Raw genomic sequence first — 27,762 nt, 5'->3', positions numbered from 1 at the left:
TTTAAAGTTCAAACGGTCGATTCATTCCGATCAACATAATCACCGTATGAAAATGTACTTGAATGCTAAGTTTTACATTTTTTAGCATTTTTCTACTATTTTATTAAATTGGTACAAAACCACTTGATCTAAAGATTCTAGACTATTCCAAAGTAGTGATTTTCTACCTATCTAAAAATGTTGTACAAAAATTCAAAGAAACATAAATTTGGTCTTTAAGTACATTTTTATATAAAGATCATGGAGAACAGTTTGAATTAACTATTTAGACTTTAAAAATACAAATATAGATATGTAGTATGAAGTATGAACCAAAGTGCACTATGTATAGTACCGTAGCACTCTTGTCACTATCATATGTGATTTGGTCCGTCAGATTCGAATCAAAGCAAATCAAATTCGTTGCGATTTGGAGCTGGGAGGGTGGGGCTGCTCGATGGGGATATTTCAATAAGAAAATAATCGTAAAATCTGATATGATGATTATAATTTTAATTGTCTGAATGCAAAATAATTATTAGCTTTGTAACTTGTTTAATTAATAATCTGTCTAAAATATCATTCGACGTACAATTTTAATGTAAAATTTTAAATTACAAAATTAGGATTAAATTTAAAATTAAAATCAATTGCAAAAAATAATCATAATATAAAATTTAATTAAAAGTAATTGCTAATTTGCTATAATAACTGCTATGACAAATTAATCATCTTTGGTAAATTTCTGAAACGAAAGTGCTCTAATCAAATAATTCATCAAGTCCCAACACATCAACTTTTACTTTTCACCAAATAAACTTGTTTCTTTCTCTCTCTGTATAAACCTCATTAGTATAATGTACACTATCAAGTTACTATTAAACCTTCTTCTCCACTTTGTTGCCTTACCTGCTTGTCTGCCTTTCTAAGGTAAAGATATGGACGGAGCTGATTTAACTTGATAGGAACGACATAATCAAATGAAAATATATATTGATACGCTGCATGAAGTCAAATCTACTCTGTTGATATATTTACCTACCTTTGTATGAGTGAATACTACGAAGCAGTGTTGTAAATAACGGTATGTGGTCGTCGGACTATAAGGTACCGCTAAGCGATTAATTGGGAATAATCGTCTGATTACTCGGAAAAAATCATGATAATTTGGTCAATGCCAACAACTAATCAACCGATTAATCGATCTAAATGGACGGGTTTTACAAAACTGCTACGAAGTATCTCAAATTTTGAGTCTGGATCCGGATTGTCTAATTAGATTATGAACCAATTCGGCCAAGGTGAAATGCACATGGTCTCTTTAATATTCGCACCAGAGCAAATCCAATGGTTTGAAACTATACTCATAATTTGAGTTACTTTAGGTGATATGAATTCCCTTTGTACTTTATAACGGGGCGGACCCACATTTATCCACGGAAGGTAGTTGCCCCCTCTAGATTTCGACTTTTTTATTTTAGTGGAAAATTTTTCTTTTTTTTGAAAAACTTGGCAGCAGCTGCCATGTATTACATTATCCGAAAATTACAACCTACAATGTATACTGATTAACAATAGCCACATCTACTTGACCAAGAATTAAAAGGAAATTAAAAAGGAAAACAAATTTAAACATCCCCATGTTATTTGCTTAACTGCAGTCAATCTACATGCTATTTGCTTAACAGAACTTAATCCACATCTTCATTTCCTGCCAAGCCCGGTAGGCGATAGATTCAGGCCTTGCTGCCATCCCCCTAAAAATTATCTCATTTCTACCTTTCCATATATTCCACGCCGTGCATATAAATCGAACCGACCATTCTTTATGAGACATACCCCCTTGCGAATGTACCATTTCCCATGAATTTTCCAGTACTTCATGTACCGAACCTGCACATTTATATATGGTTCTCCCAAGCAAAGAGGAGATTTTGAACCAAACATGCACTGCCACAGGACAAAGAAATAGAAGGTGTAGCTGTGATTCTACCGGACAGTTAGCACATAAAACACAATGCCGGTCAACCCTAAATCCACGTTTGATTAACACATCCCTTGTGAGTATCTTACCCTGTAATAGCATATAAGCAAAAAATTTCACTGTTGGGGGCATTTTGGTCTTCCAAAGATAATTAAACTGCCATCCAATTAACCCTCCTCCACTTAGCACTCTATAAACTGAGCTAGCTGAATAATACGTATCCTTGCTCCAATTCCATTTAATTTGATCAGTCTCTGTACTAAACTCTACCCGAATGGTACTGTCTAGCTCTGGATCAAGCCGATGCCTTTCTGGCCATGCCTCTTGTAATGAAATAAATGGCCTTGTTATAGTCCCCGTCAGTATATGTCTTGTAGGTTGATCCCCCCATGCATCAAACCAAAATGATATGGCTGATCCATCCCCAATTTTCCAAGAAGTACTCCAAATGAATAAATTGGTCAACTTCTGTAATTGATACCAGAAAAATGACCCTTCCTTTAACCAAAATTTCACCTGACAATCTCTTACCTGCCTCCTATGGATTTGGTTAATAACCATTGTCCATAATCCACTAGGTTCCTCATATAACTTCCACCACCACCTTAATAGTAATGAAATATTTGTGATGTTGAGATTAGAAATCCCAAGCCCTCCCCATTTCCTTGGCTTGCATGCTGTTGCCCAATTAATTAGTGAGATAGCCCTCCTGTTCTTCGTTGAAGACCCCCATAGGAACAATCTTCGTATTTTATCGATACGTTGAATGACCCACTGTGGCAATCGGAAGCACATCATATGATAAACCGGGATGGAAGAAAGTACCGATTGTACAAGCTGTAGCCTTCCTCCTCTTGAGATTAGCTTCCCCTTCCATCCACTTAACTTTCTTTCCACCCTCTCAATTAATGGCATGAAGAGCTCCCTGGTGGGACTCTTAACAGTTAGTGGAAGTCCCAAGTATTGCACCGGAAAGTTCGATCTAGTGCATCCCACTACTGCTTCAACCCAAGGCATATCTTCCTGACTAACATTCAATGGCACGAAGATGCTTTTCTCAAAATTTACCTTCAGACCCGAGATTGAGGCAAATATTCTAATGATCAATTTTAGGGAGATTAGTGAGAGTACATCAGCCCTGGCAATTACCGCCGTGTCATCCGCATATTGAAATGCGAGAATGGATTCTCTTATTTTTCTCGAAATACCCTCGGGTAGGGTTGTATTAACGGCCTTGATCATTTGCTGAAATACATCAGCCGCCAAGTTAAATAGAAGGGGTGATAACGGATCGCCTTGTCGAAGTCCCCTCTTGTGAGTAACATAATCCGATGACCCTCCATTAATTAATATCCTTGAGGAGGCTGATTGCAACAAGATCTTAATCCATTGCATCCATTTGGATGGAAAACCCCTGGCTTGCATAACAAGTAGCAAAAAATCCCAATTTATCGAGTCGAATGCCTTAGCAAAGTCAATTTTTAGGAAGATTGCCATTTTTTTTGTATTTGCTATGTGTTGCAGAAGCTCTCTTGTAGCTACAAAGTTATCCGTTATTTGCCTACCTTGTATGAATGCGGTTTGTTGCAAGAGATTAGGTTCGGCATCTTGTTTTTGAGTCGATTAGCAAGAATCTTTGATAGCAATTTTGGAATGACATTGATCACACTAATCGGTCTAAAATCCGTAACCGAATCCGGGGAATCCTTCTTGGGAATCATAACCACATTTGCTTTATTAATCTCTTCTAATTGCACTTGGTTGTTATAGAACCCTTCAACAATAGCCATGATTTGTCCTTTCAGATGAGGCCAATAAATCTGTAGAAACTCATTCGGGATACCATCCGGACCCGACGCCTTATTCTTGGCAAGGTCTTTGACTGCACACTCTACCTCGGCTTGGGTAAATGGATCATCTAAACTCCATAAATCCATGTTCTGATTATAGAGATCTGATGGGTTAAATTCCAAGGTTGGAAGGGAGGTTCCCAGCTGCTGCCTTAGGTGGTTTAGAAATACCCCCTGAATTTGTAAAGGATGAGTGATCAGATTTTCACCATGCTGAATTGAGAGAACCCTATTAGTACTATTTCTCCCCGAGGCTTTTGCATGAAAAAAACGTGTATTTTTATCCCCTTGTTGCAACCAATTGCAACGGGACCTTTGTCTCCATCTTTCCTCAATGTTATTCGCCAACTCATAGGCCTTCTCTTTGACTTTGCATCTTAGCATGAATTCATATCTGGCCAAGTGCCTTCTTTCCTCGATCCTATCAAAAAATAGGATAACACTTTTGCAAAATATTAGTCTATTTTCCATTGCATAAAAATTCTCCTTATGCCATGCTGACAATGCTCTATGTAAAATTTCTGTATTTTCATGGAATTTCTGAACACACATTTGAGGTCGGCCAGGCTGACCTTCCCACAACAGTTGCACCATTTGTTTAGGCATTTCATATTTGAACCAGAATGATTCAAGCTTAAAACATCTAGGCTTTGGTGCATTGTTTTTAAAAGTCAAGATCAAAGGGGCATGATCTGAAACCAGCATTTCTAAAGTTATGACAGGAAAATGAATTTGCCATTCGGGTGTAGTTAGAGCTCTATCTATCTTAGAAAAAGAAGGCTGTGGTCTCTTATTAGACCACGTGAAAGATCGGTTCTTTAATGGAATGTCTACTAGTGCCGCTGATTGAATGAAGTCATTAAAGAGATCCATGAGAGGGTATGCACGTATACCCCCTGATCGATCAATCATCCAACGTACCAAATTAAAATCTCCCGCCACAATCCACGGCCATTGAATTAAATTTGTAAGAGACCGTAATTCCTCAATAAATTGTGGTTTTTCACTATCAACACTTGGCCCATACACGACTGTACAACAGAATTCCAGACCGGTTTTCTGATTTAGCAGTAGTGCAGATGTACTGTGATTGGTTGACCAGCTTTTGATTAAGGTAAAATGTTTTTTTCCAAGCAATTAAAATACCCCCTGACGTGTTATCAGCAAGGTTATATACACAATCCGTTTTAAAATAAGAAGGTAAAAACTTCAACACATAGCTTAATGAAATTTCATTTAACTTGGTTTCTTGAAGCATACAGATATCACATCTAGAGGACCGGATTGTCTCTCTAACAACATTACATTTGTCTAATAGGCCTAGACCTCTACAATTCCATGAGAAAATTTTAAATTTTGCAAAAATCATTAAAAACGAAATAAGCACAATCAATGAAAAAACAAACACTTAGAGGCAAAGCAATCAAAATCAGACCTCGTCATCAATTATCGGATCCCTTCTGATATCCGGATCCGCCATCTCTTCTGTATCGAGATCATCAAAATTGAGATCATCTATATCAATGTCATCAATGTCTTCTAGATTGTCCTCCGGGTCCAATTGAAATCGGTCATCAGTGGAAAATTTTTCAAAAATTTATTATCTCTCTCCCTCCCGATAGAAATTATGTATCCGCACCTAACTTTATATAATTCTCTCCCTCCTCCCAAATCTTATTCTCTCTCCAAATTAATGTCAAATTGGTTGACATTAATTAGGAGATAGCTCCATCAATGATTTTAATGTCAAATTGGTTGACATTAATTAGGAGATAGCTCCATCAATGATTTTAATTACTCTGAAATTATGAGGAAAACTGCAATGATTGATACAACATCTCTTTATTAAATAAAGAAAAAGGTAGAATGGGCGCATAAGAACCAATCAAAATTTTCTTTATCATTGAGCTTTGTCATAAGTTTTTTTTTTTGAAACATTTCTTTTCTCATTAGTAAAGTAATTGTAAAAGCTGATTAAATTATTACAATTTTAATTGTCTGGATATAGGTAAAATAATTATTAATTTTGTAACATGTTTAATTAATAATCTATATATCTAAAACTGTCATATCGATTGACTTACAATTAGTTTGTAATTGCCAATTACAATTTCAAATTTCAAATTAACAAAGTACTTAATTTACCCAAAAAAACAATAATTAATTACTATAATGACTTATACGACAAAACGATTTCAATTTTATAATAACTTATCCTTCTAAATTTAAAATACTCAAAAATTTAGCTAATTTATTGCCCCTTTTATCAAAAAATAATAAAAATTGCTGCCTTTACAAACAAATTTATCCATTTCTTCTTGTTCTTTTGTTCTCTCACGAACCTAATGATTCATAATTAATGTACGCATTCACATAATATAGGGTAAGTTTGGATGAGAGAACTAGCTAGAATAATGAAATTTGAGAATAGTAAATGAGAATAGAGATAAAATAGTGATTTTTAAAATAGTGTGAAAATGATACTATTTGGATTAATAGAAATGTTGTTTGGATTGTACATTTGGAATAGTAAATAGCTGTAACTGAGAAGTCATAGTGTTAATAAGGTGCTAATTAAGAGAAAATATAGGTAAATGTGGTCTTAAACGAATTGTCACAATGTGGAGATAGCATAAATGAGTGCTAATTTTGTCATTTCGAAACTATGTTGACGAAAATCCGATAAAAAAATATTTTTCTCTCTTCACACTTTCAAATAGTAGTTATTTCAACATTTACAAAGAATAAAGAATAACGGTTGTTCTAACTATTCCGAATAGCAAAAATATTGTTTGAATGTATATTGCTATTCCGAATAGCTCATATTCTCAAATAGCTTCTACTCTTGACAGATCCAAACATATTCACAGAGTGTGTGTCCCCCCTCAGGTATTGGTGGGGTACAATAAAAAATGGACGGACCAGATTAATCTCAGTCAAGACCAAACTTTAATTCAGTGCCTATGGAAAATATGGGTTCCGCTTTGAATTCGTGTCAGGTTAAATAAACGGTCCAGGATCTAATCATTGCACCTCAGGTATTGCACTGGATGTAAATTTAATAAACTAAATATTAAACTATCTTCTTCAGTTTATTTTGCCTTTGTTCTCCCCCCCCCTCTCTCTCTCTCTCTCTCATTGTCTCCTTCCCTCCTCCCAACTCACACATCTTCTCTCTCCAAATCCATGTTGACTTCCTTGTTAGACTTGGCGCGCAAAACTGAGTTCACGGATTGGTTGATATCTATTCGGAGAAAGCTCCATCAATGGCCAGAGTTGGCTTTTCAGGAGGTGAAAACCAGCGAGTTGATCCGGTCCGAACTAGACCGGCTAGGGATTGAGTACACGTGGCCTGTTGCCAAGACCGGTCTGGTGGCGACCATCGGGTCCGGTTCAGGCCCGGTTTTTGGGCTCCGAGCCGACATGGATGCGCTTCCTTTACAGGTTGCTCTTCGTAACATACTGTGGAAGCGTATCCTCTGCGGAGCTGTGCAGAACTTTTAATCTGGTTCGTTCGTTTCGAATCGGACGGATCAGATCAGATCTTGTCCGAATTTAAAAAAAAAAATTCTCAAAATTTGTGGAACTTTTAATCTGATCCGTCCGATCCGAAACGAACGGACAAGATTAAAAGCTCCGCACAGAAAAACTCCGCAGAGATACGCTTCCAACATATTGTAGTACATTTTGCAGTTTGGTCCAACTTTTTTCTTTTTAGTGCAAACAACTTACATTTAAGCCCCTAAAATTTCTCACTATTCTAAAGGCAATTATTTGGGTGAAACAACTTTTCAGTTGCTAGCACTGTTGTCCTTTCATTTTTGTTAATACAGGTTGAACCCTTTTCTTCTTCGTTATTGCATGAAGGACTCTGTTTATTCCTAATATTTTGCAAAACGACCTTTGTTTATGAGAAATTGATGTCCTTGGTATAATGGTGTCTGAATAATTTTGAAATTCCTTTCTGAAAAAAAAAATCAAGAACTTGAAATTTAAAATGCTGTTCTCTTTTTCTCTCTTTTAGTTTAGATCAGAACTAGAAACTCCTCTGAAATTATAGTGAGGCTATGGTACTAAGCATAGCACGGATTGATTTGGACTATGGATCAATATCTCTATTTCCAAAGTCCAAACAGTTGATCTGAACCATCCATTCAACATGATCTTCGTATGAAAACATACTCGTTCAATTTTACATTTTTTACAATTTTTTAAATGGAAATGATTTTCTACCTATTTAAAAAAACAGTACAAAAATTGTAAAAAAACTAAAATAAAATTTAGTCAAGATCATGTTGAGCGGTTTAGATCGATTATTTAAACTTCGGAAACAAATATATTGATCCATAGTACGGACCAATCCGCACTATGCATAGTACTATAGCCTCACTCCTGAAATTATGTGGAAGCTGATATATTTGATTGATACAACTTCTCTTAATTGATAAATGAATAAAGGAAATGGTAGAATGGGAGTATAAAAGCAAGGTGGATGGGAAGATGCATGCTTGTGGCCATGATTTACATGTTACCATGCTTCTCGGTGCCGCTCGCCTTCTCCAGCAACACAAGGATCAACTCAAGGTACAACCTTGTTACTACCCATAATATTATCTTAGATTTTCGTATTAGTTAATTAATCTTAGCAGAATGATATAATTATGTTGAATACCATTTTAACTAAATTAGTTCAAATGATTTCCAATACCATCTTAAATACCCTTACTCAAATTCAATTTTCAATATAAATTGAAACTTTTCATCTTTAAATACCCCCCCATCTCAATTTTCCGTTCCGCCCCTGAATTTATGGCCAACCTATCAGTGATGCTGTCCAAGTACACGATATGGCATGTTACTGTCCTTACAATCTGGAAACAATTTGGTTAAAACTGATTAAATAATCAGGCAATTGTTTAATTAAAACTGTTCTGAGGCACTTGCTTCTAATGGCTGCTCAGATCAACAGCCTTTGACAATCCTATGATTTTGTTATTAATAGGAGAAAAATCAAAATCAACAATTTTGGTCTCTGAAGTTTTCTTATTGAAACTTGAAAGTATTTTTTATATTATTATCATTTTAACATTACCTGGTTTTCTTTTTGGATCATGAAGGGAACAGTGAAGCTCTTCTTTCAACCAGCAGAGGAAGGTCATGCTGGCGCATACCACATGATAAAAGAAGGCGCTTTGCAAGACGTGCAAGCCATGTTCGCAATGCATGTGGAACCTGATATCCCTGCGGGCACCATCAAGTCAAAGCCGGGCCCAATGACGGCGGCTTCGGGGAGGTTTCATGTTACAATTAAGGGAAAGGGTGGCCATGGGTCTAGACCCCATCATACCATCGACCCGATAATAGCGGCCTCTTTTGCAATCCTTGGTTTGCAGCAAATTGTTTCGAGAGAATCTGACCCACTTGAAAGTAGAGTAAGTTTGTTATACTGATCACTTGGCTTATTACAAATATATATATATATATAGGAATATGCTAGCATGCTATGCATAGCATAGAGCCCCTCCATGCAACGGCTCGGATTTTGAGTTTTCAAAATCCTAACGGTCGATCCGAATCATTCATCTTGTTCTCCATATTAATATGTGTTTGGGGACCAAATTTTACATTTTTTGGAATTTTTTTACTATTTCTTTAGATTTATTAAAAATCGCTGTTTTTTTATGGTCCAGATTTGTTGAAAACCGGGATTTTCAATAAATCTAAAGAAATAGTAAAAAAATTCCAAAAAATGTAAAATTTGGTCTCCAAACACATATTAATATGGAAAACAAGATGAACGGTTTGGATCGACCATTAGGATTTTGAAAACTCGAAATCCGAGCCGTTGCATGGAGGGGCTCTATGCTATGCATAGCATGCTAGCATATTCCTATATATATATATATATATATATGGAGCATATTGTATTAAACTTTACCTGTGTTTCATGCTCAGGTGGTATCAGTCGGGTTTGTGAAAGCAGGAGAAGGAGCATACAATGTAATTCCTGAGACTGCTACCTTTGGGGGTACATTTAGGAGCTTCTCAACTGAAGGTTTCTCCTACCTTAAACAGAGGATCAAAGAGGTACCATTCCATAACTTATCCCTTTTATTTTTAACTATGATAAGAACGACAATGATAATTAAAAAAAAGAAGAAGGTAAATTCTTAATTGACTAGGTAGGAATGAGAATTATTACTAAACAAGATCAATTCTTAGTTATATACCAGTCTATCAGGTAATAATCTGAGACGAAATGTCTTTTAAATTGTTTTACTACAAATTTCTGAAGTTTGTAAAAATATTAAGAATGAGGCTATGGTACTATGCATAGCGCGGATTGGTCTGTACTATGGATAATTTTTTTTTGTTTTTAAAATTATAACGGTCGATCCGAATTGTTCAACATGTCTAAATATGAATATGTAGTTGAAAACTAAATTTTACATTATTTAGAATTCTTTTACTATTTTTTTTAGAAGGATAGAAAATCACTGTTTTTGAATGGTTCAGAATTTTCGAATCAAGTGATTTTCTATCCATCTAAAAAATAGTAAAAATTCTAAAAGATGTAAAATTTTGTTTACAAGTACATATTCATATGGAGACCATGTTGAACGGTTTGGATCGACCTTTAAAATAACCTACTTATTTTTTTTTTTCAGATTATAGAGATGCAATCATCTTGGATCGACCTTTAAAATAACCTACTTATTTTTTTTTTCTCAGATTATAGAGATGCAATCATCTTGGATCGACCTTTAAAATAACCTACTTATTTTTTTTTTTTAGATTATAGAGATGCAAGCATCTGTACATCAATGTACTGCAAGTGTAGACTTCATGGAGAGTACACTCATACCATACCCTCCATTGATAAACCATGCATCGATGTACAACCACGTAAAAGCAGTAGGAGAGAGACTGCTTGGTGAGGCCAATGTCTTGCTGATGGACCCGATAACGGGTTCAGAGGACTTCAGTTTCTTTTCACAGAAGATCCCAGCTGCCATGTTCTGTATTGGTGTAGGAAGTGAGACTGTGGACCAAGTCCATTCATGTCATTCCCCATACTTTTTTGCTAATGAGAAAAGCTTATCTATAGGTGCTGCCTTGCATGCTGCAGTTGCAATTGAGTATTTGGATAAAAAATTAAAAAATGTTCCTTCAAATGAGGAAAAGGTAACCTAAAGTGAATTTGAGAATTGTTACATGAAAATTTTTAAGGGGCTAAATAAGAATTATCAAGGGCCTCATATTACAGGTTCACATAGAAATTCTCCAGTTGGTGTAATATTGAACAATTTTCAAGAGGTGCAATTAATAAAAAAAGAAATTAGTACCAGAAGATTATATGAATGGCCCAAATGCCCAATGCAAGGTGTTGCAGTTGCATTTCAATAAATCTGCTAGAGTGAGGCTATGGTACTATGCATAGCGTGGATCGATCTCTGTTACAAATTAATATTTTCATTTTTAAAGTCGAAATAGTCAATCCGAACTATTTAACATGATCTCCATATAAAAATGCACTCGTAGACCAAATTTTATATTCGTTTTTTATAATATTTTTACCAATTTTGTAAATAGGTAGAAAATCACTCGGTCTAAAGATTTTGGGCTATTTGAAAGTAGTGATTTTTTATATATCTAAAAAATAATATATAAAATTTGATCTACATGTATGTTTTGATATGAAGATCATATTGAGTAGTTAGAATCGATTATTTATACTTTGAAAATGAACAAATTGACATGTAGTACAGATCGATCAGCACTATGCATAGTACCATAGCTTCACTCATTTACTATTTACTTCGTTGGGTGAAACAATTTTTCAGTTGCTAGAACTGTTGTCCTTTCATTTTGTTTAATACAAATTGAACCCTTTTCTTCTTAGTTATTGGATGAAGGACCCTATTAATTCCTGATATTTTGCAAGAAGACCTTTGTTACGAGAAATTGTTGTCCTTGGTATCTGAAGAATTTGATATTCCTTTTTGAAAAAGGACGTCGCGAACTTGAAATTTAAAATGTGTGTTCTTTACCTCTTGTTTAGTTTAGATCAGAGCTATAAAATACTCTTGAAATTATGAGGAAGCTGACATGAGATTTGTGTCAAGGCATAGCATAACGAATGATTCCGATTTAATTTTAGGAGATCCGAATCCGCTCTCTGGCAATGTCGTAATTAGTATAATTTTTAGTGGTGGCAGTGGCACTCTGGCTGGCTTGTTCGCTTATGTTTCCTTAACCAAATAAATTTATTAATTGAAATTGCGATAAAAGAAAAGATAAATTATCACGGTCCTTTTATTAGTAGAGATTATGATAAAAAAAAAAGAGAAAATATGACGGTGCTCAGATTTTCTGTCCCCAACGTCTTCCTATCGGGGACAAGTATTCTTTTAAGTATTAAACGGTGGAGTCCTTGATTTCATATTATCTGAAAAATAATGTCTATTCGAGATGGCGACAAAGGCTAGTATTATTTGTGCTTTGAGATTTGTGCAAAGTTAAAGAGTATACATATGATTCCTATCTCATCCCCATTCCGGTAATTTTCTTGAAAGAGTATCCTCCTCAATATTATAACATTTCATCAAGGAGAAAATTTATATTGATTTCATGTGTTTGATTACATTGATATTAAGTTTGTTTATATGTTTGACTATGATTAATTCTAAATAATTTCACTAAAAATATCTTCTATCTACTACCACTATATTGTTAATCAATTCCTATAATTTATACTTACTAATATTTTTAATATAATCTCTGTGTTCCTCTATTAAATATGTGTAAAAGATTTCCTTCACTTTACGGTTTGAAATTTACTCTCAGCCGCTTTAAGATTGAGACAGACAGCAGTATTATTTGGGCTTTAAGACTCGTGCAAAGTTAAAAAAAAAACGGTTTTGGATTCAATAATTCTAAAAGATTCTATTTTACAGTACGCGAAGGCGCAAAGGATGTGAATTCAGTTTTCTGTGGTGCACGAATTTTATCTGAAAGACCACGTCAAAAGAAAAATTCACGCACCACAGAAGACAACAGTCTCTCTCTTGCAAGGTCTTGGCTAGAGAGAGACTGTTGTCTTCCATTTTACCGTAAAATTCAGTTTTCTGTGGACCGCGCAAAGCCCTTGTGCATTGTTGTCTTCGTGTGAGCCAAATTTTGATGACATGTCCTACGGGCGGGCAGTTTGCCAAAACAAATTGCAAGAGTGACATGACAATAGCAACAAGTTAATTGAGGGTCATTTTGTAATGATAATTGTAAGAATGTAAATTTAAAGTTACAAAATTCTTAACTAAATTTAACTTGCGACAATAGAATGATATAGAATTTAGAGAAAATATCACGGTCTCCGTAAAATAGTCTTTCTAAAAATTATTAAAATAACTAATAAAATTGTCCGTAAAATAGACTTTCTAAAAATTATTAAAATAACTAATAAAATTGAGGAGGGTTCAAATGACTCTATTTTTTTGCTCCATCATGTCTCCATTTTTAAAATCTTCAATAACTCAAAATTTAAAATTTAAAAGTCAACATCAAACCGTTAGATATGATATATATCATTTTATCTATGCATGTGTAAAAAAAATTATGACATTTCAACTCTGTATTGGTTATCATCAAGAGTTTGTAAAAAAAATACTAATGTGAATAATTTCTAAACGTTGATTTTTTTAACTTATAGATTCACATATAAACAAAACTGAAATGTGATAATTTTTTATGAGCACAGAGAGAAAATAATATAGATCATATCTAATTGTTTTATTTTGCAAGTTTATGATTTAAGTTTTGAGTTATTAACGTTTTAAAATGAAGACACGGTGGAGACACTTGAACCATCCTCAATAAAATCCTAAAAGCACTATTAAGACTTATGAAAAAGTGTAAAATTTGATTAGGATAAACACTATTAACAAGTCATTACTGGTAAAAACTACTAAGGAGCTAGTTTGTTAGGATATTTTTACCAGTAATGGCTCGTTAGGATATTTTTAGATTATTCTAGGTTTAATTTTTTGCTTTACGTATTTTAATTTCTTAGCAGTATGTACTTGAAACTCTATTTTTACTTTTCAAGAATGCCTACGGGTTTGAATAAAAAAAAAATTAATAAATGTACACATTCACATGCAACTATCAGATTTAAAAAAAAAACTATCATTTCTTCATTTTTTTTCCTCTCCTTCTTCTCATGAACCTCATATATAATATATGTACTCATCAAACAACTATTAAAATCTCTTCTCCATATCAATGCTTTACCTGCTTCTCTGCCTTTATTCTCCATCTCTCTCTCTCTTTCTCTCTTTCTCTCTCTCTCTCTCTCTCTCTCTCACACACACACTCTTCCTGCTCCCAACTCTCACATCTTCTCTCTCCAAATCCATGTCGACTTGTTAGTGCAACACTGAGTTCACGGATTGGTTGATATCTATTCGGAGAGAACTCCATCAATTGCCAGAGTTGGCTTTTCAGAGCATGGAGATCTCAGTACGAAGAAGACGGAAGAACAAAAGAATTGGAAGGACACTCTGTTTAAAGTTAAAGGGTATAATGGTCATTTAAAGTTTTAAAATAATTAAATAGAAAGTTAAATTAGTGAAAGGGAATGAAAGAAAGAAAATTAAATTTTGATGGGATAATAGATATTATGGTGATTTCATGGGAAAATTGACTATTTTAAAAGTTTTGACTGGCATATTGGAAATTTTTCTTAGTTTTTAATATGATGTGACATTTTTAATTTAGTTTCAGAAATATTAAAGAGTTTTTTTATTTAAAAATTATGCAGAATTTTTTTATTAAAAAGTTATTTTATAAATTCCATACTGATTAAATAATTAACTTAATTATTTCTCATTTGAATTTATTGTTGACGTGGTTTAATAAAAACTCTAGAATTAATTTCAAAGATGTGAAAGTTAGAAACTTTAAATATCTTAATTTTTATAATGCAGTTAACAGTTATTTTGAAACTCATTTGAGTTGTTGGGATGTAGATACTCTTTTACGTGGATAATTAGTTCAAGAGGATAGAGAAGAGGACTAGAGGAGTATTTTAGAGTATAATTTAAATGAAGAGATTAACTAATAATATTGAAAATTATTTATAATTTTAATACTGTATATTTTACTGTTCATCGAATAATTTGAATTTTCAACGTCGAAATTTAACGATTTTTTTTTATGAATATTCAATCAATACTCAAATTGTATAAATCTATATACATATATTTACTTTTTAACTTTCAACTTTATTTAAATTAATTTAAAAACTCATTATAAATAATTATTAAAGGGGGAATTTCATATATATCCCTCAAAAGTTTTATTATTACGTATTTATCCCTCCAAAATCAGTAATTACATACTTATCATTGAAAATTGTACAAACTCACATATTTGCCCAATCTAACTCTATAACATATCAAATATCTCTAAAAATAATTAAGTAATATTTTTTAAAACTTTAATTTTTTTTAAACATTAATTAATAATATGTTAACCATTATGCGCTTCGGTCTTTTTAGTCCGTCTGAGTTCTCTTCCCTGTAAAGCGCCAAATCACAGATTTCTCTTCCTCCCTCGCCTCTCTCTCCAAGCGCGCCAAATCACATATTTCTTCCCGCCTTCTCTAGTCGCCTCCCCTCTCACAGATTTATGCCGTCCCTCCCTGCTTTATTTTCTATTTTCATTTGGAGAGAGACGGGAGGTTTGACGCTTTAGAGAGAAGAGAACTTAGACAGACTAAAGAGATAAAAATGAAAAGCATAATAGTCAACATATTATTAATTAATTCTTAAAATATATATTTTTAGTTTAAAAAAATATTATTTAATTATTTTTGGAAATATTTGATGTGTTAGTGTCATAGATTTAGATTAAATAAATATGTTAGTTTGTATGATTTTTAAGGATAATTATATAATTATTAATTTTAGAGGGATAAATATGTAATATTGAGAGATATACATGAAATTACCCTATTTCTGATCCCTCCCGAGTCCCGACTTCCGTATAAAGAATACTTCGAAACAAAGGTATCATTTCTTTCCACTTTAAGATTAAAAAATAAATAAAAAAGTTGAGAGTTGTGACTTGTCAAAGAAGAAAGCACTAGAATAGTATAACAGAATATTAGTATCCGTGGAGCAACCAAAGCCACACCTCGCTATCTTATCTCCACCACAAATGAAACCTGACCTGATTATAAATAGTTCTCAAGTGAATAGAACTTATGAATATACCCCTAATTCATCTCCTAAACATCAAAATCATTCACTTTAAGAGTTTCCCGGTTCAATTTAAAGATGGGTATGATACTCGGAAAAATCACAGTCGAGACGCCGAAATTTGAAGTTCTCCATTCATGCCCTGATTACGAGATTCGTCGCTACAGCCCATCGGTCGTGGCAGAGGTCACATATGACCCAAAACAGTTGAAAGGCGACAAAGACGGCGGCTTCATGATCCTGGCAAATTACATAGGTGTACTAGGGCAACCCCAAAACTCCAAGCCCGAAAAAATTGCCATGACTGCACCTGTCATTACAAAAACCTCTCCAGAACCCGAAAAGATTGCCATGACTGCACCCGTTATCACAAAAGGAGACGGTATGGTAACAATGCAGTTTGTGCTGCCTTCAAAATATCAAAAAGTGGACGATGCACCGAAACCGACGGATGAGAGGGTGGTGATCAAGGAAGAGGGAGAGAAGAAGTACGCGGTTGTAAAATTCAGTGGCGTGGCAACCGATAAAGTGGTGGAAGAGAAGGTAAGGAAAGTGAAAGAGAGTTTAGAGAGAGACGGGCATAAGGGAGTAGGCGATTTCTTGCTCGCAAGGTATAACCCGCCATGGACCCTCCCGCCGTTTCGGACCAATGAGATCATGATTCCAGTAGAATGATATGTAACATAAGATCCTTTTTACTTTTGTCTTACTTCTGAACTTCTTAGTAATGTACATGTAATCAATCTCCTCTTTACTTTTTTTCTTACTCTTGGTTTTGTCATTTGTGATTAAACTGTTCTGAGATAGAAATGTTTTCGTGCTTAAATTCCCTGCACCAATTAAAATCAAGTAACACTAAGAAGTTTGATCTGAGTCTTGATTTACTATTAAATTCACAACAGCAGAATGAGGACCAAAAATATTATGATTTAGCGCATCAAACTGATAAAAGAGTTCATTTGACAAAAGATCAGATCTGATAACAGTGCTGATAGCCAAAGTGTGATATCCTCAGTCAAAAAAATATTTCCAACTCTTTTAGATATCCTCACAATTAAATATAATTTCAAGTCTGTCTGACATAAACATTTTTCTATACACTACGCCATGTTAGAAAACCAAGAAACAAATATGAAACCATAGTTACCATAATAAAAAAAATATGATGAATGATATCTCATAATTTGCCACTAATACCTCCAACTTGAATTCAATAAAAAGAACCGAAAAAAACCACAACAAGCTACATTTGGTATCCAACAAAAATCCACCAGAATGCAAATATCTCACATTTGCTACATGTAAGATACTGTAAACTGTCAATCAAACAAAGCTAATTTTTTTTTAAAAATTAGCCAGAGAGGAGTTTTACAAAGATAGTGATGGCATTGAGAACAATCAAGGGAACGCGTAGGTACTGAGCAGCATATATGAGACCGATGATCTGGCCTTTCAAGGACTTGGCACCACCGCTTGTTGATACCACAGAGAAGCTCCAACCTCTTGGTGCCAGAAACCGCTCTTCATTAAGTATAGCAAGTGCATTTGCCAGTAGTAAGAATCCTTCCAGCAATGTCCACAAACCCATCCCTACGAAATTGTTAGATTCAATTGCTCTCAAAGTATTGAAATGTAGAAGTTACAACGCTGCCCTTATTAACTCAACCAAAAAAAGACTAATTATAGTCCAAATTATGACTGAAATGGCATCCAATTATCACACACACACACACACACACACACACACACACACACACACACTGACACACACATACACACTCTTTTGTAACGAGTATGAAGTTGAGATGTTAGTTGATTGAAAGAGAATCAAGGTGCTCATCTTTATTGTTCCTTTAAAATTTGCAAAGATCGGAAAAATTACATCTACCAGTTACAAAATTCCAACAGAAAGGAAGGTAATATGCCCGAGGAAAAAAGAATTAGCCTATGCAATAATCTGTTACTCGACATGTAACAAACGAAAAGAAAATCAATTTCCTAATTGAACAAGAAAATGACTAATTGCACTGACTTAGAATTTTCAAATCAAAATGGGACGATCGCTAATTCAAAAGGCCAGGCAAATCACGATGCTATCTTGAATCGATAAAGGAATCTCCAGATCAGATCTTACAAGAACGCATTTATCTCAAGGGAAAAGATGGAGAACTCACTGAAAGTTCACCGGTGTAAGACTCCTAGTAGCGACTGGAGATCCCGCGATCGGAATTGAGCCTTCGGTTCGATCTTGGCGAGGTCAGTTGTAGAGAACGATGCCGACGCGATAAAGGATCAGCTCAGAAAAACCCAAGTCCAAATATCGCTCCCCTGTAACTTTGATGCTCTTTTCATCTTTTGCTACCCAAATCTATTCTTTAAGCGCTAGTTAAGTTAAATAAGCCGAGCAAAGCGAACGCCTAGTTTTAGATTTTTAGTTTTATATGATAACTGATCCTCATCCAAACCCATTATAGCCCAAAAAGCCTAATAAAACTCTCGCGCCTCAGCCCATAACTCGGCCCGGCTATGGCTTCCCTCCCTCCAAAGAATTCGTATCCTCTGAGATATCTCAAACTTTGCGTGACTTTATGGAAAATCCTAACCGTTTAAATAGGTTCTACACCAATCTTGAAGCACACATAATACTGACCCCCTACATCACCCCGAATAGGCACCGGACACGTCGGTCACGCAAAAGTTGAGATAATACGCACTCCCCTCGAAAAGACCATCCTCAAATTCAGATTTGATCCAGTGAAATACCTGACCGGTTAGAATGAGATCTGGGTCGTCAGTTTCAATCTGGAACGAATCTTAAAGCTAAACACTATAGGCTCGAATCCAATCGTTTGGCTGGGAGCTCATTCTACCAGTTGCGGTACCTGAGGGATGCTCCCCATCCTCTCTCCGTCTCTCGCTTCCTGCCAAATACAATCCATTTTCTTCCCCCTCCTTCCCTTTCCTATGCAGCTCCTCCAAGACGACTCAGATGAAACGGACAGGAGAAAATTGGTGGCTGGTACCGTAAGAAAGTGTGACAAGATTCCTTCGTGAAGTCTGATATCACCATTGATATGCTAAAACAGGTATCTTTAAAAATTCTCTACCCTTTTTTTTTTTTTTTTTTTTTTTTCTTTTTTCTGTTTGTGTCAAGAGCGCATCATACTTCGCTACGATCTTAGCCTTATAGAGCTCATTTTCACTTAATGAAGAAAAAAAAGAACCTATATAAACTCGCTCCTTGTACTAATTCCTTAGGTAAATTTTACTGAAATAATGCTTATTGTCAATTGATGTCTGTGATAAGAATTGAAGAAATTAGAAAGGAAACGTATCCCTCTTTATCTATTTTAGTTTCTCATACGGAACAAATATGTGTAATTATGAAACAAATATCTATCACAACACTGTAAAAGCTGAAACAAACAAACATTGAGAAACAAAACGAGGGAGTAAGTGTAAGAAGTGTTCTACAGGCCAAATAATATGGGCTGAATTAATATATTAAGTCTTATTGGGCTAGGCCCAAATTCTTGATCTGATCTGATCTGATCTGATCTGATCTGATCTGATCTCAGATCAGATCACGTTTTCTGAAGAGATGCATCCAGATGGTGCAACTGAATGGATGCATAAGTATTATAAATATACATGCAACAGTTCGGTTTTTGTTTGTTCCAGAAATTCTGTTCCACAGATATCAGAATTCGTAAGAGAGAAAGAAAGAGAAAAAGACGGGGCTTTCAGATTGATACTAGCATATCGACTGATTGTTGATTTTGGCTTTGTTCGTGTGGATACTGATAGAGGAGTGATTGCTAGGCTGTTGCGTGGATCTGACACGAAGGAAAGGAGAAGAAGGCTACTGCTAGACTTGAAGATTCCGCTGCGCGTCTAGTGGTAAACTCTGTTTTAATCCTAGAATTAGTTTTATACTTGGATTCTGGTTTTCGGGTAGTGAACAAATCTTGAATTGTTTCGAATTGTTGCACTATAACCTACCCGAAATCCCAACAGTGGTATCAGAGCCACTTGTGTAGAATTAATTATGGATTTCTGATTGTTAATTAGATTAACGTATCAATTTAATCGATTGGATTGATTAAAATTATACGAATTAATTTGGCGATTTATGTGTGGGTTAAGGAATAATTAAATAATCATAACAATTAGATTGTTCTGGCAGAATTGAATTAGTTGGATTGATTCGAATTTTAGGTTAATTAAAATTAATCTGAAAGTTCTGTTTTATGAAAACCGAATCAGTTAGACTGATTCTGATATATGATTATTTTATGAATCTGAAGAGAAATTGTTTAAGTAATATATACTGTATTACAGAAAAATAACCGCCGATATTATGTACGGGGTAAGGAAACCCCCTCGTATTGCTTTATACATGAGCCCATATTTAGAATTATATTCTATATCTAACTTTGTTTTGCAGTTATGGAATATGTGAATAGTATGATCCCGTTGCCTTGTGTGTATATGTTGTAATAAATGAATGAATGATGTGTGTAAATGCGGCCTAAGGTGCCCCATGAATTAATTTATTATATAATTAAAAGTGACTTGCATGTCGCTTATTATATATCATTTATACGGTCTGCGAACCGTTAAAATTAGGACATGTATGTATTTTCTTTATTGCCATTAGAGTAGTTATTTTGGTTAGAATAAAGAAGATTACATGAAGGATGGATGGTGGCTATTGTCAAGTGGAGTCTTACAATGGAGATTGTCATGCCATGGATCATACTATTTCACTTATGAATTGGGCTCATGTTATTATTTAATTGTTTATTATATAGCATGTTTTCAAAATAAATAACAAAGTCCCTTAAAGAAAAATTAAGTTTTATGCCTTTCCAAAATCTCTAACCTATCAAGGTTTCGATCGCTAATTGATGGGCTTGCCAAAGCAAGGTATCATTAGTTATCTTAATGAGGTAGGATGTAAGTGTTGGATACTTATATATAGAGAATTGGTTTCACTTAACTAGGCTATCAAAACGTTTTTGGGCCTTGAGGCATAGGTTTGAGGAGCCGGGACATGGAATGTCATCTCGAACAAACCAAGAGTTATATTAGATGTAATTAGCATGGGAGTGCTTACCTAAATAACTAAATTCAAGCAGTGATGCCAAAACTCACTTGAATTTGGTGAAATATGGATCTTGGTCCGCTATGTGGTTTTATATGGGACATTAAAACACATAGTGGGAGTAAAACTTTAGTTAAAAGGTTTTTCTAAAAACATAAACTTAAGTCTAAATTTCTGCATATTTATTTTGTTGTAGATTTGGTAAATGGATGTCAAAACTGCTTTCCTTAATGGAAACTTAAATGAGGATGTGTACATGACACAACCCGAAGGTTTTGTTGATCCAAATAATGCTAGGAAAGTATGCAAACTTCGAAAATCTATTTATGGATTGAAACAAGCATCTCGGAGTTGGAATATTCGTTTTGATGAAGTAGTCAAGGAATTTGGATTCATCAAGAACGAAGAAGAACCTTGTGTTTATAAAAAAACTAGTGGGAGGGCACTTGTTTTTCTTGTCTTGTATGTGGATGACATTCTGTTGATTGGAAATAATATTCCATTGCTTCAATCAGTAAAGTCTTCGTTGAAAAATAGTTTTTCAATGAAAGATTTAGGTGAAGCAAATTACATATTGGGAATAAGGATCTATAGGAATAGATCAAAAAGGCTAATTGGATTGAGCCAAAGTACATACATTGACAAGGTGTTGAAAAGATTCAACATGCAAGATTCAAAGAGAGGATCTTTACCTATGTCAAGTGGCATAAGTCTCTGCAAGAATCAGTGTCCTTCGACACAAGATGAGCGAGACCGCATGAGTAAGATTCCATATTGATAAGCCAAAATGATATATGTTGAAACCTAGGGTTTGTTGTGTAAATTAAGCTGAGTTTTGTTGAAATTAGAATTTAATTAGGTTAGAAATATTTAAAAGTTCAAGTTACCGCCCTAGCTGTGTTTATTTTGTAGGCAATCAAGTGCTTGGAGCTTAACGGAGGAAAACGAGCTATCTGGAGCAAGAAAGCACGAAGTCTGGCGAATTTTCACTTTTATTGCGGGTCGCAATTAATTTATTGCGGGTCGCAACCAACTAGTCAGAACTGATTTGCAGAATAGAAAATTTGTATTATTATTGCGGCCCGCAATGGAGGTTATTGTGGCCCGCAATAAACAGTTCCAGAGCGAGATTTTTGCTATTATTAGTTGTTTTTACTTTCTGAAAAAGGGATAACTGTTTTAGGGACGAATTTTAGACATTAGAAAGAGAGAAAAAGCACAGGAGAATAGGGAGAAAAAGGAGAGACGAAAGGAGGGAGAAGAAGATAGCGAATTCTTCGAGCGGTTACATTGATTTCTTTCTTTTAGAACTCTTTTACTTGTTATTTCTCTTGTGTGCTTCAGCCATGATTGGCTAAGGTTATTTCCAGGGTTGATTAGGGTTAGACTTGAAACTTATGTCATGGATTAGTTGATTTTATATTATATTTACTTGTTCCTTGGTATGATCTTTTCTTTATATTATTTGATTGTGATAACTTAATCGAAATTGCATGAAACCCTAGGATTCGGTATTTACAATTGAGAAATTGAGTATTTAGTCCTGACCATAAAGAATAGGGTATTTGATAGGCTAAGTACCGAGAGGCGACGCTTATCTTATACGGGCTTAACCCGATAGGTTAGAAAATTGTACCAAGTACCGAGAGGTGACGAATAACTTTCTATACCAATTGGGACAGTTAAGAACTTAATATACTTTGGATTAGTGTAACTAAGTACCGAGAGGTGACATTTATGCTAATTTAAAGACGGTATTAACATAGAGATATCACTTTATACCGATAACATTAGACTGTGCCTTCATAATTATAAGAACAACCTTAATAAATCAATTAATCGTGACATTAGTGGATAGGAACCCTAAGAGACCCTGATTTCTCATTCTTGCTTAAAAACCACATTTAGACCTAGAATTTAGTTAATTCAATTTGATCAGCAACAAACCAAACCATCATAAAAACAAACAAATTCCTTTTATTTCCTTTTACTAAATTAAATTAGTAGGTTAGGTTTAATATTCCGAATTGTCCCTGTGGAGACGATCCCTAAGTACTACTTGACAAGGTTGTACACTTGCAACCGAATTGAGGGTAAATTAGAATTTATTACTTGTGTAGTAAAATTCACATCAAGTTTTTGGCGCCGTTGCCGGGGACAACGGTGAATATTATTTCGGACCTAAGTAATTTAGTTGGTAATTGTTTTTAATTTTCTTTTATTTCCTTTCTCTTTTGATTTAGGTTGAAATCTGGCAGAGGAACCTCCAACTCCGGACGCCACAGATTTGGTAGAGTGGTTTTCGAGGAGAGGATCAACTCATCTTTTTTACCATAGAAGAAACAAGCACCCGACAAGGGGACCTTTCTTTCCCTTGAATCCACGCCGGCTAGACATGTCGTCCGGCAATGATGATGCTAGGTTTCAAAACCTCCAAAGAGAAAGGGATCGGATGGCTAATGAACTTCAACGGTTGAGGGCAGCTAACCAAGAGAGAGAAAATCTTGAAGCAGCCGATGCCAACCGCCCTTTGAGAGACTTTACGGCACCTAGGGCTGAGGAAATCCACCTGGGGTACACTGCACCTACTATCAATGCTGAGGAATACCAAATTCCTCCTGCATGGGTTAGCATGGTGCAGCGAAATCTCTTCCATGGTCTGCCTCATGAAGATGCCACGCAACACTTAGCCAACTTTGAAGAAATCTGCAGTACAATCAAGGTACAAACTGTTTCTCCTGATGATCTTAAAGTGATGGCCTTCACTTTTTCTCTTGCAGACAAGGCTAAAGGTTGGATAAGGGGACAACGGCCCGAGAACATGAACACTTGGCCTAAGGTGGCGAATGCTTTCCTCAACAAGTTCTTTCCACCATCCAAAACAAACTCCTTGCGCCATCAAATCCACAATTTCCGACAAAGAGGAGATGAAACCATGAGCGAAGCGTGGGAGAGGTTTCAAGAGCTGCAGAGGTGCTGCCCTCACCATGGTATCGAGGGGTGGAACCTGTTGCAAATCTTCTACAACAGTCTTCTGCCACAAGACAAGGGTATGCTAGACGCAGCCGCTGGAGGTAGTCTCATGAACAAAGGGGCTGTTGATGGATACAAGTTGGTTGATGACATGGCTCTCAACCAAAGCCAATGGCACAACCCTAGGGAGACCCCGGTCATCCTGCAACGGGGAATGAAGGAGGTGAACTCGAATTCAAGCATGGCCGCAGAAATTGCCGCTTTAAATCGCAAGATTGATCAAATGAGCGTAAAATCGGTAAATTATCCTTCTTCTCTTCCTTGTTCAATTTGTGGTGGGACCAATCATTTAGCACTCAATTGTGGTATAGGTAATGAGGTTAGTCATGAGGAAGTTAATGCCATTAACCAAGGCAATTTCAAACCAAATAACAATCCTTACTCAAATACTTACAACCCCGGTTGGAGAAATCATCCAAACTTTTCATGGAGACAAAATGACCAAAATACCCAAGGTAACTCAAACTTTAATAAACCAAATCAGGGTTATGGTAACCAAGGGTATAATTCTAATGCACAACCAAAATCCAATCTTGAATTGATGATGGAAGCATTTATGACAAGTCAAAACCAAAAGTTTGATGAATTGACCAAAAAGGTAGACATGTTGGCAACCCAAAACAAAATGCTTGAAAACCAAGTTGCACAACAAGCTACCCAATCCTCCCGCCAACCGGGTTCCCTTCCACCAAAACCCGAGAACAATCCCAGGGATGTCAAGGCAGTCAGGCACATGCTTCGCAGCGGTACGCAATATGAGGATCCACCTATGCCAAAGCATGCCTATGTACAGCCGCAAAGTGAAGAGACAAGAAGCAATGATGAGCACATCTCCACACACGAGGATTCCGCCTCAAAGGAAGCTACACCAATTGCACCAAGCGACCCTGCCATTCAAGCGAATCCATCTCAAGATGAGCCACCAAAGGTAAGTGCACAGGTACCTCTCTACATACCTTCTCATAAATTTGCACCTTTTCCTGGTAGGCTTAAGAATGAGAGAACTGATAGGCAATTTGCTAAATTCCTTGAATTGTTGAAACAATTGCATGTAAACCTACCATTGACTGAGGTAATGACCCAAATGCCGGTTTACACCAAATTTTTCAAGGATATCCTTTCAAATAGGCGTAAACTTGAAGAAGTCCAAATGGTGTCCCTAGACTCAAATGGTAGTGCCATGGTAATGAATGAATTGCCCAAAAAGTTTGATGATCCGGGTAAATTTTTCATACCATGTTCGATAGGAAATGTCCAATTCAAACGTGCACTATGTGATCTAGGAGCTAGTGTAAGTCTTATGCCAAAGTCGGTTTATGATAGGTTAGGTGTGGGGGAACTTAAGCCAACTAGAATTTCTCTCCAATTGGCCGACCAATCGGTCAAGTTACCCCTAGGAGTGGTAGAGGACTTGCCAATCCAAATTGGTAAATTCTTTGTACCAATTGACTTTGTTATGGTAGACATGGATGAGGATATTCATACACCACTTTTGTTGGGTAGACCATTTCTCAATACAGCAAAAGCTGTGATCTATGTCCATGATGGAATCATAACAATGAATATCGGTGAAGAAAAATTGACATTTGACATCAAAAGATCGATGAGATATCCATCTAACGATCAAAGCGTGTTTAGTGTTGAGATTCTTGATAGGTTGATAGATGAGGAACTCATAAACAACTTGGAGAAGGGTTCCTTTGAATACTGGATGGATCAGGAGTGCGAAAAATTCGACCAAACAAGTTCTGTAGACTTTATTGCGGCCCGCAATGAAATTTATTGCAGCCCGCAACCAATCCAGACAGAGACTCTGCAGAATTCAGAAATTATTGCGGCCCGCAATAACCCTTCCCAGATTGACAAAAAGCCTATTCTGAGCCCAATTCTTCAGGTTTCAACTACCGAAACTCTTCCCAACTTTGCCGAACCCTCGAAGGATGCACCCAAGGTTGAACTTAAGCCATTACCTTCGACCCTTCGATATGAATACCTCGGTCCAAACCAAACCTATCCCGTTATTGTCAACGCATCCCTCAACCAAGACCAAACCTCACAACTTCTACAAATCTTGAGGATGCACCGAAAGGCCATTGGATACACCATTGATGACCTCAAAGGAATCAACCCTTCTATCTGCATGCACCGCATTCTCATGGAGGAAGGACACAAGCCAACCATTGAAGGATAGCGAAGATTGAACCCGAATCTTAGTGAGGTGGTGCAGAAGGAGATTCAGAAACTTCTTGATGCCGGCATCATCTATTCAATCTCCGACAGCAAATGGGTGAGCCCAATCCATGTGGTGCCAAAGAAGGGAGGGACAACCGTGATAGAAGGGGAGAATGGCGAACCGATTGCAACACGACTCGTGACGGGATGGCGCATGTGCATCGATTATCGAAAGCTAAATATCGGCACGCGCAAGGATCATTTCCCTCTTCCGTTCATTGATCGACTGCTTGAACGGCTAGCTAAGCACTCTTTCTTTTGCTATCTTGATGGTTATAGTGGATTCTTTCAAATACCAATTCACCCTGATGACCAAGAAAATACCACTTTCACTTGTCCATACGGTACTTTTGCATATCGTAGGATGCCCTTTGGTTTGTGCAATGCACCTGCAACATTTCAAAGGGCTATGATGGGTATATTTTCTGACCTAATTGAGAAGTATATGGAAGTTTTCATGGATGACTTCTCGGTTTATGGTACCACTTTTGATGGATGTTTGTTAAACCTATCTAAAGTCCTACAAAGATGTGAAGAGGTAAACCTTGTCTTGAATTGGGAAAAATGTCACTTTATGGTACAAGAGGGTGTTGTTTTAGGTCATGTTATTTCTGCTAAGGGTTTAGAGGTTGACCGTGCAAAGATTGAGGTAATTGAAAAATTGCCTCCACCAACAAATGTTAAAGGGGTTAGAAGTATTCTAGGACACGCTGGGTTTTATAGAAGGTTCATCAAGGACTTTTCTAAAATTGCCAAGCCCTTGACTAATCTTTTGCTAAAAGATGCTCCATTTGATTTTACCCAAGAGTGTCTAGATGCTTTTAATAAGTTAAAGGAAGCATTGATCTCCGTTCCCATCCTGCAACCACCAAATTGGAACGAATCTTTCGAGATTATGTGCGATGCGAGCGATTACGCCATTGGAGCGGTACTAGGGCAACGAATTGACAAAAAGCCGTGCACCATCTACTATGCAAGCAAAGTTCTAGATGAGGCTCAAGTCAATTACACCACTACCGAAAAGGAGCTACTTGCAGTGGTCTTCGCCATCAACAAGTTTAGACCTTACCTAGTTGGTTCCAAGGTGATAGTCTACACGGATCACGCCGCGGTTCGCTATCTTCTCACGAAAAAGGATGCCAAACCCCGTCTCATCCGTTGGATTCTCTTACTCCAAGAGTTCGACCTGGAGATTAGAGACAAGAAGGGTACCGAGAACCTTGTAGCTGACCACCTTTCGCGCATAAAACCTGAACCAAATGAAGACTTACCCATTGATGACTCTTTTGCCGATGAGCAGCTCTACCAAGTGGGTAA

General features: G+C 36.0%; 3 protein-coding genes and 1 pseudogene across 5 annotated transcripts; 2 read left to right on the top strand and 2 right to left on the bottom strand.

Annotated features, from left to right (window-relative positions):
• Window positions 1–3,516: 3,516 nt before the first annotated feature.
• LOC144547541 (uncharacterized) lies at window positions 3,517–4,725 on the bottom strand. The gene has a single exon (XM_078296218.1). It carries the CDS (start codon window positions 4,723–4,725, stop codon window positions 3,517–3,519), a length of 1,209 nt encoding a protein of 402 aa, XP_078152344.1.
• A 2,212-nt stretch (window positions 4,726–6,937) lies between these two features.
• Window positions 6,938–11,169, top strand: ILR1 (Peptidase M20/M25/M40 family protein). The gene is made up of 5 exons (XM_078322614.1): window positions 6,938–7,257; window positions 8,272–8,397; window positions 8,931–9,245; window positions 9,769–9,900; window positions 10,609–11,169. Exons 1-5 carry the CDS (start codon window positions 7,000–7,002, stop codon window positions 11,005–11,007), a joined length of 1,230 nt encoding a protein of 409 aa, XP_078178740.1. The 5' UTR covers window positions 6,938–6,999; the 3' UTR covers window positions 11,008–11,169.
• Window positions 11,170–16,088: 4,919 nt separating this feature from the next.
• Window positions 16,089–16,841, top strand: SOUL-1 (SOUL heme-binding family protein). Its single transcript, XM_078322521.1, has one exon. The coding sequence runs from the start codon at window positions 16,152–16,154 to the stop codon at window positions 16,746–16,748; it is 597 nt and encodes a 198-aa protein (XP_078178647.1). The 5' UTR covers window positions 16,089–16,151; the 3' UTR covers window positions 16,749–16,841.
• Window positions 16,842–17,208: 367 nt separating this feature from the next.
• Window positions 17,209–18,451, bottom strand: LOC144549469 (uncharacterized; annotated as a pseudogene). 2 transcript variants are annotated; one of them, XR_013509687.1, is made up of 2 exons: window positions 18,248–18,451; window positions 17,209–17,663 (listed from the first exon to the last, which is right to left on the bottom strand). The product of XR_013509687.1 is annotated as an uncharacterized LOC144549469, transcript variant X1 (transcript). The 2 variants fall into 2 exon arrangements; XR_013509689.1 differs by having other exon boundaries at window positions 18,270–18,451.
• Window positions 18,452–27,762: the final 9,311 nt, after the last annotated feature.

The sequence above is a fragment of the Carex rostrata genome, chromosome 2 (genome assembly GCF_964058835.1).
Source record: "Carex rostrata chromosome 2, lpCarRost1.2, whole genome shotgun sequence".
NCBI classification, from domain to species: Eukaryota; Viridiplantae; Streptophyta; class Magnoliopsida; order Poales; family Cyperaceae; genus Carex; species Carex rostrata.
Note: the sequence above shows the minus strand (reverse complement) of the source record. Positions and strands in the feature narration are given on the sequence as shown.

Coding starts and splice junctions, on each gene's coding strand:
- ILR1 (XM_078322614.1), top strand. CDS start 7,000: ATGTTGACTTCCTTGTTAGACTTGGCGCGCAAAACTGAGTTCACGGAT. Junction 8,398..8,930: donor AACACAAGGATCAACTCAAG/GTACAACCTTGT, acceptor TGGATCATGAAG/GGAACAGTGAAGCTCTTCTT. Junction 9,246..9,768: donor CTGACCCACTTGAAAGTAGA/GTAAGTTTGTTA, acceptor TTTCATGCTCAG/GTGGTATCAGTCGGGTTTGT.
- SOUL-1 (XM_078322521.1), top strand. CDS start 16,152: ATGGGTATGATACTCGGAAAAATCACAGTCGAGACGCCGAAATTTGAA.
- LOC144547541 (XM_078296218.1), bottom strand. CDS start 4,725: ATGATTGATCGATCAGGGGGTATACGTGCATACCCTCTCATGGATCTC.